Source organism: Molothrus aeneus, chromosome 12, assembly GCF_037042795.1.
Source record: "Molothrus aeneus isolate 106 chromosome 12, BPBGC_Maene_1.0, whole genome shotgun sequence".
NCBI lineage: Eukaryota > Metazoa > Chordata > Aves > Passeriformes > Icteridae > Molothrus > Molothrus aeneus.
The window spans coordinates 5,941,282-5,956,101 of NC_089657.1; the positions used below are offsets into that span (position 1 = coordinate 5,941,282).

Sequence of the window (14,820 nt, forward strand, 5' to 3'; positions counted from 1 at the left end):
TTTCCTAAAATCTAATCTAAACCTCCCGTGGCACAGCTTGAGGCCATTTCCTTTAGTCCTTATTTTATCCTTACCTTGTCCTTAAAGCACATTTATTAGGAATATGGCTGCAGAAATTAGTGTGTATGGATGCAGCCATTTGACCAGAGTTTACATATAGTAAATTATTTACTGTATTAATCATTCTAATGGATTTCTCAAAGCCTTCATTAATGCAACATCCCTTTTACCAAATGATGGCACACATGATTGCACCCATCCTTTGGTGCTGGGGGTATTTGAGACTGGGCTTTCCTGGAGCCTATATATAACCAAATTATCCTGACATTTGAAAAGTGCTTTGTGGAAAGCCTTGACAAGGAGGATGAACCTTGGAGGGAGCCTGGGGAAGGAAAGCAGTTCCTAATTGATGACACTGGTTGATGTTTTATTAAAACAGGTGAGGGCACTATCCATTTGGCACAAACCCTGCCCCTGGCCACCAGCACTGGTCAATATTTATGGAGAACTGTTGCTCTGGAGATGGCAGCTGGGCTGGGATGTCTCCAGCTGGCTGTTTCCTGGTGATAGCCCCCTCATGCCACTGCTGATTCAGAGGAATGCTCTGTGGTCACAGATGCAAACAAACCCATTCCTCAGCTCTGGACATTACCTGTTCTGCCTTTTGCTCATTGAAATTGTCCCTTGGCTATGATCTGTTGCATGGTGTTGCTCTGCTGTTGTATTTAACAGGAAGGAATGAGCAGTGCCTGCAGTCAGCTGCTGTGTGAATGTGCAGCCCAGGGCAGCCCTCAGCTCTGTGTGCTGATAGCTGCTAGCCCAAGCACCAGGGAATAAATCACCACTCTTCTTCCTGTCTGGGAAGAAGTCAGAAATGAAAAGTTTGTGGGGAGAAACCAGTATCTTGTTAAACTGTCACTGCCCTTAATCCTGTCCACAGCCAGCCTGTGAAGAACAGAGGGGACTTTCTGTTACTCAGCAAGCTGGTTCCCAAGCACAGGAGCAAACCTGCCTTTTTACATGATATGGCACATTCCCTTCTGTGCTGTCATCACTATTAAATTCAAATACAGATAAAAGGATTTAATTTCAGGAGCAGGAAAGCGAGTGTGCTTCAGCCCTCCTAATCTCTGTGCAGTTCAGATTTCCTGGGACTTAACACTGAGTGTGTATATCAGATAAAGCCACACTAATTGTGTTCCTTCTTCTTTTTTTTTTTTTTTTTTTTTTGCCCCCCCCCCCCCCCCCCCTCCCATTTTCTTTCTGTTTATCTGGCACTGGATGTTTGGAAACTGCAGAACTCTGTTTGGAAACAAGATCAAGTCGGTGGCCAAGAAAGCGTTCTCAGGGTTGGAGGCTCTGGAGCACCTGTGAGTAACCCACCATGCCTCAGAGTTTGGGAAGGGGGGGTCTGCCAAAAGTAGCTGCTTGAGAAATCTGCTAGCAATTTAATAGTGTCTTTGTAAACTGAGAAGCCAGTCCATTTGTGGGGGCCACCTGCTTCCTTCTCATTATAAGTCCGCCTCAACTTTGGCCTTTTTTTGTGCCAGGAACAAAGTCGTAGAACATATGGGAAATTTGCATGCTCTTAATTTTTTGAGAGTATCACCTTGACTTGCCCATTACTGCTTTGCAGGCTGTTAGCAATGAAAAGAGGCTGGTGCAGGCACAGCACTCCCTCCTCCTTTGCCCCAGCTCCCTCCTAAACCCAGGCTCTGGCAGTGCCACGAGTTACAGATGACTGGGTTTGATGCATCCCCACTCAACATCCCCATGCAGCACAACCCCCATTTGCAAGAAGGGAATTTTGGCTGCCTCTGTGTAATTTTTTTCTGTGTCCCAAGGCTGATGACTCCAGCAGTGATTCATGAATAACCTCCTTTCTTGGATTACGACAAGTTAAAGTATATTTGACTGTGCTCTACATGTTTTATTGGCTGTTGATTGTATGAAATGTTATGGCCATCAAGAGCACACTGAAGAGTTTGGGCTGCCTGACTGGGAGTACATTCCCAAATAAAGGTGCCCTTAGTGCTCTACTGAGATTGTCCTCTTTAGGCAGTGTTTGTCTGCCCTACCTGTCACTTAGTAAACTTCAGCCCTAAATCTGACACTGTGCTTTTTCAGAGAACAAATTATTTTTTTTAATTAGCAATAGTTGTGAGGGAAGGCTTTAACCCCTTCCTTTAGAAATACTGGGATGTTTTTTTAAACCTAACAGTGTCCTCTCCAAGTCATTTTCAAATAATTCCTCAGATGCTGCTTAGTGCAAGTATTTGCTTTCTTTTATGTTTGCTGAAGGTCTAGCCTGGGGTGGGTACCACATTCCTGACTATCTTTGGTTATGGAGGGGGCTGAGGAATTTCTGAGCTATGGATGATGGAGGTAGCTCAGCCTGAGGAAGTGCAGTGAGAAGATGGGGTAGGGAATGACTTAGTGATTTTTGTTGGCTGGCTATTGTTCAGCAATACTTTGATAATACAAAGATGTTTGGAGGAGCATTTCTATGTAAGTGCTGAAGGCCTTACCTAGGACCTAGCAGATCACCTTTTACTGGAGTCATTGCTTAAAATCAGTGTGAGAGGCTGTGTCCCAGCCATGGCATCTCTTCTGTTGACCCTGCCTGTGGTTGTGCCTGCAGGAACCTGGGGGACAACGCCATCCGCTCCATCCAAGCCGATGCCTTTGCCAGGATGAGGAGCCTGAAGCAGCTGTAAGTGATTGTCCTGCTCACACCCACCCCAGGCAGGAGGGATCCTCCTGGCCCTGCACCTCAGCAGCAGCACAGGTGCTACCCACACCACCACTCAGGCATTTCCCCCTCCCCTGCATGCTCCTCTGGGGGGTATTTTTACACATCAGGAGCTGTCACTGCATGTAATAGTGAGTGAAACTAGATCATGGGGACGGGTTCTTCCAGCAGGTTTGTGCTCTTATTGCCTGTGCAATTATTCATCTCCGTTCAGGAAGTCCAGCCCTGCTCCTGTTAGCCAGCTCTCGTGCTCACAGCACCATGGATTTAATTCCCAGTGGCCCATCTGCTCCCTTGCTGTTCCTGTGTTTAGGGTTCACACACAGGACTGATACTGCAGTGATAAGCTCCATTTGAACTGCATGCACTTGTCATTCAGCCTTCTGGTGTAAAAATACAGATGTGTTATCAGAGCTGCTGCTTGTGCTCCAGGCTGGGGCTCTGCACTGTTATCAGACACTGTTTCCAGTCTTGCCTGGTTTCCTTTTCTCCTCTTCCCCATAAATATTTAATCCACTGTCAGTGTGTTGCTATGCCCCAGAGTAGTGCAGTGTCTGTGGAACACAAAATCATTTATTTGGTGTTTGGGCAGGTACTGGTTCTTGCTCCTGACATTGGAAATGGGAATCAGATGGTCACTGCTGGCAGTGACACTTGATACCAGTGACTGGGAGTGAAGAAGATAAACACTGTGTGTCTGTTATGTGATTAAAAACTTTATCTTCTGCACTGGCACTTGAAACAAAATTGAGATGAAGGATTGATCTTATTAGGAAGAGATAGTGAGATCCCAGATACTGTGAAGGAATGTTTATAAAAGGGAGAAGTTCAGATAGAGGACATTTACATGCAGAATGCATTGTGCTGAAGGATCTCCTGACCTGTCCCAAGTACCCAGGAGGTTTTTATGCCATCATATGTGTTAAAGGCTACACATCTTTCTAGAACAGTAAAGTGGACAGCTTTGAAATGTCAAATCCCTATATTCTCTGTCTCTCCAGTCAGTTTCTTTCTTTTTCCCTTCCCTGCTCATTTCAAACTTCAGGATTTCCTGAGGTATTGGGTAGAAAATTAGCAGGAGATTCACATCTTGTAGTGCAATGCTGGAGTTGGGATTCTCCTGGGCTCTTGATACCCTGCACTTGCATAGCTTGTAGGATTGCAGGACTGGAGCTCTCTCTGGGGCATTTCCCAGTCTCTGAGGCATCCTCACATTCAATTCCAAGGATCAGACTGAGTTTTGCAAGCCAGACCAAAGTATGAAAGCCCTGGCTTTCATACATACATACATACATACATACATACATACATACATACAATTCTTCACTGGCCTTAGAGCTACGCTGAGCCATAATTTGGCCCAGAATATTAAAAAGAACCCACATTAATCCCAAAGCTCCCTTTTTCTTTGCCCCTTTTCCTAGTGTAGGATCAGAGAATTACAGAATCCTACAATGGTGGGGTTGGAATTCAGGATGCTGAGAAATGTTTATGTGTTTTGTTTTCCAGAGTAGTTACTGTTCCTGTGGGGTTTATACAAATATCTTTGGTCATTTCTCCTCTGCTGCTTCTTTTAATCAGTAAACACAACTCCAGGGTCACCTTATGGAAGGCAGGGTCTCTCTGCTTTCTGCTCTGCCATGGAGGGAACTCAGAGCCTTTCAGTGGGAGCTGGGTGTCCCCTTTCTCTCTGGTCATCAGCTAAATGCTGAGTTTGGTCCCCACCAGGGGCTCAAACCCCAGAGGGGCAGAGCAGGAGCTCATTGATGTGTCTTGTCTGTTCCTGGGGATCACTCTGGGGGCTGGTTAATAATGACAAGGAGCTGCAGAGTGTCACTGCAGTACAGGAGGGGGTTTCTCTAAGTGTGTCGTGCCTGTAACACCTTCAGTGCCTCAAGGACATCCCTGCAGTCCTTTTTCTTCCTTCCACCCATGCTGGGGGGGGCAGGAGGAACGTGTTTAACATGAAAGGGCTGTGAGTTTCCCAGCCTTCTCTCCGTGCAGGACTCACAGCAGGCTGGTGTTGGTTTTGTTTCCCTGCAGCCACATTAACAGTGACAGCTTCCTCTGTGACTGCCAGCTGAAGTGGCTGCCCCAGTGGCTGGTGGAGAAGGAGCTGCAGTCCTTTGTGGTGGCCACCTGTGCCCATCCTGAGTCACTGAAGAGCAAGAGCATTTTTGCCATCCAGCCAGAGAGTTTTGTGTGTGGTAAGTTCTTGCCTGCGTGTTTTGAGGTTGTGTGAAGGGTAGGAGTCACTTGGGAAACATTTTCTTTGAGTACCAGCATGTTATTATGAGAGGGTTTCTGTTTTGTTTTGTTATTCAGTGGGATCAAAGGAAGCCCAAGCCTGCATTTAAAAAATTTGTCATTGGCTACAATTTATTTCCCACTAAAACCACACAGTGGATTGCTTGCATCCAGAGTATTCCTTGCAGGGCTCCCTGAGTATTAAATCAAAAGGGACTAAGGCCTGTTCCACTTCCAGATGGGGCTGCACAGACACTTCCCTAGTCCTCTCTGTTTGATAGTATCAAGCCTGCAGCTGTAATTTTTTTCCTTCTGCAGTGTTCTGAGCTCCTTTTTTGGATTTGTGTTCTTCACCCATCTTTTCTCCCTCTTGGAGACAACAAAGAGTTAAAAACAAACCCCAGAGGAGAATCCCTCCATCACAGCTGCTTCTTTGGGACCAGTAAGGCCCACCCAAATACTGCAGCTCACTCTGCACCTGAGCTATGGTTTCAAAGCAGCTTTACTTAATACCAGCACACATAAACATCTACTACTTTTCTCATAAAGAAAAAGAAATTTAAATCATCAGAAGAGGCCAAATCAGTGCTGCTCAGGCATCCAGGTTTTGGGGAAAAGAAAGGCTTGGTTTGGGAGCCAAACCCTGTGCAGTGGAGCCAACCAGTGAGGATCCTGGGTGGAGCTGCACATGGCTGTTGGAAGGAAAAATGAGCTTTTGCAAACAGCATTTAACTGAGCTGAATGCATGACTTGCACTGAACAGGGAGCAGAAGCTTTGTTCCAGTGTCCCTCCTGATCCCCCAGTGACACTCTCTGCCTAGGTGGCCCCTGTCTGAGCAGGCTGGGAGGGAGCCTTGCTGTGCTCATCTGGAAGAAGAGATCCTGAAAGCTCCATCCCCACAGCAACATCACAAAGCAAAAGCAGCTTTGCTTCCCAGTGCCTGCCAAGTCCTCCAGGCACTAGTAGTCCTGGTTCCAGAGGCCTGGCTGTTTAATTAAACCTTAGTCAAATATTAAATTACACCATTTGTAGAAACCTAATAAATGAATCTGCTTGGATCCTTGCTAAAACCAACAGTCTTCAGGGCAGAGAGAGAGTGTGCAGAGCTTTCCACCCTGGTCGGGTGACAGGCAAATACAGCTGCTTCTGCTTTGAGAGTCATGGAGTCCTTTAGGCTGGAAAAGACCTCTAAGATCTTTTAACTTTAACTTACTTACCATTAACTTACTGCAGCCAAACACACCACTAAACCAGGGCCCTGAGTGCCACATTGACACATGATTTAAATACCTCCAGAGATGGTGACTCCACCACCTCCCTGGTCCCTGAGCAGCCTGTTCTGGTGCCTGACAGCCTTTTTGGGGAAGAAAGGTTTCCTATTAGCTAATCTAAACCTCTCCTGGCACAACTTGAGGCCATTGCCTGGGAGAAGAGACCAATCCCCACCTCACTAAAACCTCTTGTGAGCGATTTTCCCTGGAGGGGGACACTTGCAGCCCTTTAAATGTCCTCTCCCCTCCTACTTCATGCCAATACAGGTCTGGCGGTGAGGTCTAAAGTTCAGTTGTGCTCTTCATGCATGGATTGTACAGAGAAGGACAACCTGAATATGGTCTGAATATCTTCTTCAGACCATAGTATCTTTCTCAGATTCACTTGGTGAAGGAGCTGGGTGTCTTGTAGGTGTCTGAGGTCACTCAGTGACCACCTCAGCCCACTGAAGGAACCAGAGGAACAACAGTCCCATGTAAACCAACAACTCAGTGGAGCTGTGTGTGGCACACCTGCTCTACAGAACACTGCTTATTTCTCATTTCACCTCTTGGCTTGCTCCAGCCTCCCCTCAGAGCCCAGCACTGACTCTTCATTGCTGCTCTTTCCTCCCAGACGATTTCCCCAAGCCCCAGATCATCATCCAGCCCGAGACCACGGTGGCTGTCCTGGGCAAGGACATCCGCTTCACCTGCCTGGCTGCCAGCAGCAGCAGCTCCCCCATGGTGTTTGCCTGGAAGAAGGACAACGAGATGCTGCACAACGCCGAGATCGAGAACTTCGCGCACGTGCGCGCCAAGGACGGGGAGGTGATGGAGTGCACCACCATCCTGCACCTGCGGCACGTCACCTTCGCGCACGAGGGCCGCTACCAGTGCGTCATCACCAACCACTTCGGCTCCACCTACTCCAACAAGGCCAGGCTCACTGTGAATGGTGAGTGGTAGCTGACTCCTCCTCTTCTTCTCCTTAGCCTGAGCTCCTGCTGAATCGTGGTACAATTCTGTTGTGTTTGCGGGGTGCCCCGATGAAGGGAGGAAGGATGAACCTGACTCCATGTTCTTATTATTTTATGATGCTATAATATATCAAAGAATGCTATACTAAACTATACTAAAGAATGCAGAAAGGATACTTAAACAATGCTAAAAAGATAATAATGAAAACTCGTGACTCTCTCCAGTCTTGGCACTGATTGGCCATTGACTCAAAACAATTCACACCCGAATCCAGTGAAACAATCACCCATGGGTAAACAATCTCCAAACACATTCCACATTAGCAAAACACAGGAGAAGCAAATGAGATAATAATTGTTTCCCTTTTCTCTGAGGCTTTCCCAGGAGAAAAATCCTGGGTGAAGGGATTTTTCCAGAGAATGGGAATGCCACACAATTCCTTGCTCCTGAGGGTCTGTTCCTGATGGCAAGCTCTTAACCTCTGCACAGCAGCTGTTTGTATCTCAGTGGATGCTGGGAAATGCCCTGTGAGGAGCACACACCCTTTTGTGTTGGCTGCCATCCAGCCAAGCACTTCAGCATGCATGTTCTTAGCAGCTTGAGCTGCTGCTCTTTGGCTGCTCAGGTAGATTCTTTGCCCAATGAAAATGAAAATACAAAGGGGTGCAAAGAAGGGGGATGTAGCAGTTGGAAGGTCTCTGTGGGAGAGATAACAGATTGTTTTCACAGAAGAAAATTAGCTTTGATTCATTTTAATTTTCTTCACAGAAGAAAGTGAGCTGTAATGATCTGAGTTGGGGGTGTCATGGATTCTGCAGACAGGTGTGTTCTGTAGAAACACGGGGTCAGTCCCCAGCAGCTCAGAGCCATCCTCCTGCCTGTGGGTGACTGTCACCTTGATCCCTCTGTGGGAAGGAAAGCAGAACCACCCAGACGACGATGTTTCCCCACAGAATCACTCAGGCCCTTTTCTTGCTTTCCCTTTCTCAGTGCTGCCATCGTTTATCAAAACCCCCCACATCAAAAGCTGGACGGGCACGATGGCACGGCTGGAGTGCGCTGTAGCTGTGATATTTTCTGAAAAATCCTTTCTTTAGAAATTTTTCTCCTGAGAACCCTCAGGAACAAAATGTAAACAATGATTATCTGCTGTTGTAGAATGCAACAGGTAGATCTTTGATGGCCCATGTTAGTTGTTTCTAATTAATGGCCAATCACAGTCAGCTGGCTCAGACTCTCTGTCCGAGACGCAAGCTTTTGTTATCCTTCTTCTTCTTTTTCTGTTCTTAGCTTACCTTGTGATTAAATCTTTTCTTCTATTCTTTTAGTATAGTTTTAACATAATATATATCATAAAATAATAAATCAAGCCTTCTGAAACATGGAGTCAGATCCTCATCTCTTCCCTCATCCTCGGACCCCTGCGAACAGGGTCACAGTGCGCGGCCGAGGGCCACCTTAATCCCTCTGTGTGAAGGAAAGCAGAACTGCCCAGAAGACATTATTTCCCCACAGAACCACTCACACTTTTTTCTTACTTTCCCTCTATCAGTGCTGCCATCATTTATCAAAACTCCCCACGACATCGCGAGCCGGACGGGCGCGGCGGGAGCGCGCGGCCGAGGGCCACCTTAATCCCTCTGTGGGAAGGAAAACAGAACCGCCCAGACAACGATATTTCCCCAGAAAATCACTCACACCCTTTCCTTGCTTTTCTTCCATCAGTGCTGCCATCGTTTATCAAAACCCCCCACGACATCACGAGCCGGACGGGCACGACGGCGCGGCTGGAGTGCGCGGCCGAGGGCCACCCCGCGCCGCAGATCGCCTGGCAGAAGGACGGCGGCACCGACTTCCCCGCGGCCCGCGAGCGCCGCATGCACGTCATGCCCGACGACGACGTCTTCTTCATCACCGACGTCAAGGTGGAGGACATGGGCGTCTACAGCTGCACGGCTCAGAACTCGGCGGGCTCCGTGCTGGCCAACGCCACCCTCACCGTGCTGGGTGAGACGCCTTTTGGCTTTCGTGTGTTTGTAATTGTGTCATGTGGTTGTAATCCTGCAGTTCTGTAGTGTATGGCTCTAAAGTGCATATAGAGTGTTAGGTGCTGTTCTTCCATTTTGGTCAGACAAAGCAGTTCCTCTCTAGGCCCAGGAATCAAGGACACATCACTGTCTCCCTGCCCTGAGAGATGGAATCAAAAGTCAGTTGGGGGAGAGCAAACTTAGGGTAAATGACTTCATTACCTGAAGCTGTAATTGGAAGATTAACCACCAATATGCAAATGGACTAATCTTATAAAAGTGTAAAAACCCATGACTCATCATCCGTTTTTGGGTGGAGTCCCTGGGGGTGCTTTCATCTGCCCTAAATGAACCTGAAGAGGCCCTTCAATAAATATAACTGCTTTTATTCCCTTAATTTTGTCTGGCCTCTGTTTTTAGGTAGTCCCAAAAAGGCATCACCAGTGCCCCAGAAGGCCAAGTGCAAGTGGGAACAGGGAGGGATGGCCATTAAGCCCTTTACCAGTTGCAGATAAAAGAGAGACAGAGTCAAATGGTCTGCTTAGTCTTGTTTCATTCTTTTACACTGTAGTTCACTAATGAAAAATACCTGTTAAGTAAGAGAAGGAGCTGTAAGTTGCATCTCCTCTTGTGCTGAGGAAGCCTCTCCAACCAGCCTATTTCCTGTCTGGGAAAATGACTTCAAAAGGAAATTGCACTTCATCTCTCTTGCTCTGTGAAATACTTCACTTTTCAGCTGTTGGCATATGTCCTCAGAAGTTTCTTGTTGGGAAAACTTAACACCAGTTGGTTGTGGGAAGTGAAACCTTGGCTGTGGTTGTTAGATCTGTTGTGGTGTGTTGTGTCTGCTATATTCCTGAGCACGTGCCTGCTCGTGCCTTGCTGTGTCTGCAGGAACACGAGGAACTTTCAGTGCTGTTAAATCTGACAGGGATTTTAGGGACAGTTGTTACACCATTATTGGGGAAGGTGAAACAGGAAAGCCTTATAAATATGATTGTCTGGCAAAAGATTTTGAGAATATAGAAACTATAAGCGAGATTGAAATGAGAGCAAGCTTTGAGATACCTTAGTTACTGAACAACTGGAAAACAGTGGTGTGGCTGGCTGAAGGTAATCCCCTTTTGATGAATTAATACCCTCTGCCTGCAGACAGGTCCAAGGGTCAGAGCAGACCCTGCTAACTTAGCAGAAGGGGTCCAAAGAGTAGTTTATAGGGTTTAAAATGTAACACAGTATGGTAATGTAATTATTCTTATAGGCTGTATGTAAATGCTATAGGATTTGTATATTTAGTAGATTGGTTAGTGAGAATAAGAATATTCAACACAGAAGAAGATTTATTGTATTGTAATGGGAACCTCACTCTCTTACCTTTTTTACTCCCTTACGTTCTTACCCTTTTACTCTCTCACCCTCTCATCCTCTCTCCCCCTCTCTTCTCTTGGGCCTGCTCTGAGCTGTGGTTGGCAGCTCCCAGCAGGGCCCTGCACCGAGGCCCTTTGCAATAAACCCCAAATCCCAGCAGGGCCCTGCACCCAGGCCCTTTACAATAAACCCCAAGTTCCAAGCCCTGGCTTCAGAGATCTCTCGTCTCCGTCCATCCCGACTGTCCTACCCCCATCTCTCCTACACACCATCCCTAAAACTCAATTTCTGTGCTCGTTCTCCCGCAGAGACACCATCCTTGCTCCATCCCCTGGAAGATCACGTGGTGTCCGTCGGCGAGACCGTGGCTCTCCAGTGCAAAGCCACGGGGAGCCCCCCGCCCCGCATCACCTGGCTGAAGGGTGACCAGCCCCTGGTGGTGACAGAGAGGCACCACTTCACCTCGGGCAACCAGCTGCTGATCGTCAGGAACGTGGTGCTGGAGGACGCGGGCAAGTACACGTGTGAGATGTCCAACACGCTGGGCACGGAGCGCGCGCACAGCCACGTCAGCATCCTGCAGGCGCTGGGCTGCCGCAAGGACCGCACCACCGTGGGCATCATCACCATCGCCGTGGTCTGCAGCATCGTGCTCACCTCCCTCGTCTGGGTCTGCATCATCTACCAGACCAGGAAGAAGAGTGAAGAGTACAGTGTCACCAACACAGGTAGCTGCAGTGTCCTGAGGTCCCCTCTAACCTTTCCCATCGAGGCCGAGCCGGCTCGGCAGGGAGCTCCACAGTCCCCTGGAACTGCAGCTTCTCTTGGCTCCCAGGGCTGGAACCAGCTCTCACTGGCTGCTGAAGCACGTTCAGAGCTGCATTTCTCCCCTTGGCTTGCTCTTCAGGAAGGTCTTTTCCACTTGGCTGTAGTTCTGGCCATTGCTTTGCTACTTTGGTTTTCCATGACCATAAATGATAACTTTTGAGACAGTCTGGATGATGTCCATGATGCTGGGAACCTGTCCTGGATTTTGGAAATCTGTATTTTCAAAGTCTTCAAAGTCAAAACTTGAAAAATTAAGACTTTTAAGCTGGAATCCCATTTTTTCCATGTTGGCTATGGGGAGGTGGGTCTCTGTTACTTTTTAGAGGAAGAATTAGCATATATTGCTTTCTCCTGATACTCAGAGGGGATAATTTGGTGCTGAAATAGATGTTGCAGTGAGAATAAAATCTCCTGCCCTCTTTACACAGCCTCTGAACAAAACAGAAGTATGGAAGAACCAGCCTAAGACCTTCCCAGCCTGCTTGGAATTTCCAGCCTTCCTTAGCTTTAGATAGAGTACAAAAGGATTTTTAAATACATGGGCTAGGTAGGAAGTCTTGGACAGCCTATTAGCAGTGTATTAGTGTGTATTAGCAGATGTATTAGTGAGATTCTTTTCTAACTTCTTCTTTTAGTCCTCAAAATCCACAGCTTTGTGCCCAATATAATTGAGTTTCACTTGGTTTTGTGTGGCAAGGGAAACTGAAATTGCCTGATAGAAAATGGAGAAGGCCAAGAGGCTTAAGACTTATTTCCTGCTTAAGAGAATCAAACACCCTTTTCTGCAAAATACTTTTACTCCTGACTTCAGGAGGCAGACGACTTGAGTCAAAGGAAGGACTGAATTTCAGAGGAAAGAGAAGGATTTACTTATTCTGAATAAATAGTTCTACTGCACCTACTATGTACTGACCATGCCACATGCAAACACTCCAAGTGCCTTTATCAGCACTCTCTCCCACAGCTTTAAGCTTTGAAAAATCAGGAATGGGGCTTCTGAGGGGAAAGGAATATTTAGGCAGTTCAGTTTCCAGTGCATCTACAGAAAACAACCCCTTCTAGATCTGGTCCCAAATCCCCCTTGAAAATGTGAATTTCCTTTGAAAAATCCTGCTGGGAGCTGACTTTTCCCTTCTGCCATTGCTCTAGATGAGACTATAGTGCCTCCTGACGTGCCAAGCTACTTGTCCTCCCAGGGGACTCTGTCGGAGCGCCAGGACGTGGCCATTGGAGTGGACACCCAGCAGCCCAACGGGCACATCGACAGCAATGGTGAGCAGTGCTTTCATTGTTCTGTGATGCTGGCTCTGAACCTGATATGGGAGGTAGAAATCTCAGCCCAGGGTGCTTCTGTGTGTTTGTGTTTGTTCTGAGTTATCTGAGAGATCTTTATAATGTTACTCCTGCATTTATGCGGAGCAGGGATCTGTGTTTGACTTCACAGAGCTCTCCTCTCCCTGGAGTAAGTGTTCCTACAAGCTGACTGCCTCAGAAACTGCTCAGTCAGGCCCTAAGGACTGGACTGGTTTTTTGCTAATTTTGGATTCTGTTTTTGGCAGCAGAGTTACCCACAGTCATACCAGAAAATGCATTAACATCGCCTGTCCCTGCCTTCAGGCTTTGAAATTAAATGTTGGGGTTTTACACTATTTAAACACAGCACATTAGGAAGGAGAAGTTAAGAGTTCTGAACAAAGATCCTCGTGAGATTGTGCAGCACTTACTCTGTTAAATGTTTGCTGAAAATTATCTTTTATCTCCATTTCTATTTTTTCTCCCTTTTCCAGTGTAAGTAAGACCAACAAGTCATTTAACTGAGCAGATGGCTGTGATCTTTACCCAGATGGTTTGTTTGTTACAGGGATGTGTCAGGCTGATGCTGGAAGGTGTCCAGATGTTGAAGCTCCTGCTGTAGGTTGTAGACAGCCCAAGCTGTGTGTCAGCTATAACAAAGACACTTGGAAAACTGAGGACATGGCTGATGGAATGCTTGTTCCAGATAAGACAGGTACAAAACCCATTAATCTGGGAAGGCATTTCATGTTTGTACAGATCACAAAACCCTCCAAGTCAGACAGCATTAACACAAAAAATTGTTACGTTCAGAGAAAAAAAAAAAGCTCAGAATGATTCTCAGGTGCAAGCACAAAAAATTTACTTTCTCCTGCTTGCTTTGATTCTCTCTGAACGTTGGATAGTTGGAATTTGAGGAACCATCAGAAAGAGGCAGAGTAAAGCTCCCAGTTGCCATTCTGCACAGCTGGTTGATGGGAATTTTGATTTGAAATATTCTTAAATTATGAGAGCACTTTCTGAACTGAAAGTGTTAAATTTTTTCATGCTCTTTTAAAAGGGCTGTTGACTTCAAAGCTCAGCTTTTTAATTTGTTTTCAGAATTTAAAGGTTGTTTTGGGCACTACACCTGCCTCTGCTCTTTGCCAATTTCTATGGTGTTCCACTCATACTTTTCTATTTTTAGGATGTGCTTTCTGTTCTCACACTGCATTGTAAAAGGCACAGAAAATCAGCCAATGAAACAAATTTTCTCTCTAGGAGAAACTAATGTGAAGTTTAATAATGGAAAGTTGTTGAGTGCACTAAGGAAATTAACTTTCAACTTTTAGAAACTCCTTGCTGCTTTGAATCCTGCTCATCTGTTCATACCACTACCAGTAATAACATATTTTGAGATAACAGTGCAAGCTGATGCTGCTCCCTGTAAAGCAGCAGCACAAAAATAAGAAAGGTAACTTGGTATTTTAAAGCAGCTACAGTAAAGTTCCACTTTGCACTTCTACCCTGATTAGAAAGTTTGGGAAAGGAAATAAATGCATAGTTTATTTAAAAAAAAAAGTTACAAGTACTTTGGAGTGAAAATGAATCCCTAACTAACTAAACCTGTTAATTGGAACTACCTTGAGTGATGGTGGATCTGTAGTAGCCCTGTGTTAGACCACGAAGTTATTTAGTGAGAGATTCCCCCAGTGAACTGCACAGAACTGCCCTTTCCTTCCATGATCTGTGTGCTCCAGTGCTGACCCCTTCCAGCTGCTCCTCTCACCCTGGTGATTTTCCCTTCTTCCCCCAAGGCTACGGGCTGCCCGTGGTGTGCACGGAGTGCAGCGGCAGCACGGACAGCGAGAGCCTCCACCCCTACCCCAAGGACTGCCAGGGCCTAAAGACTGTGGAGAACACCCACCCCAATGCACTGAGCAGCAGGGAGCACCAGAGGAAGAGGGGTGCAGGCACCAGCCTTCTTCATGCCCAGCCCTGCAATGGCATTGCCAGTGGCAAGAGGGTGGAGACAGACGGGACCCTCTACCCCAGCAACCACGACAGGATACGGCCGGAGGGCGCGCACGGTAC

At 46.8% G+C, this 14,820-nt stretch overlaps 1 protein-coding gene across 1 annotated transcript in view; it reads left to right on the forward strand.

Moving 5' to 3' along the window:
* LRIG1 (leucine rich repeats and immunoglobulin like domains 1) overlaps positions 1-14,820 on the forward strand; it is a 94,068-nt gene that overhangs the window by 74,900 nt on the left and 4,348 nt on the right. The window contains 9 exon segments of the mRNA XM_066558350.1: positions 1,299-1,370; positions 2,642-2,713; positions 4,796-4,959; positions 6,888-7,208; positions 8,957-9,238; positions 10,935-11,354; positions 12,604-12,726; positions 13,316-13,462; positions 14,544-14,816. Coding sequence (XP_066414447.1) covers positions 1,299-1,370; positions 2,642-2,713; positions 4,796-4,959; positions 6,888-7,208; positions 8,957-9,238; positions 10,935-11,354; positions 12,604-12,726; positions 13,316-13,462; positions 14,544-14,816 — 1,874 coding nt within the window.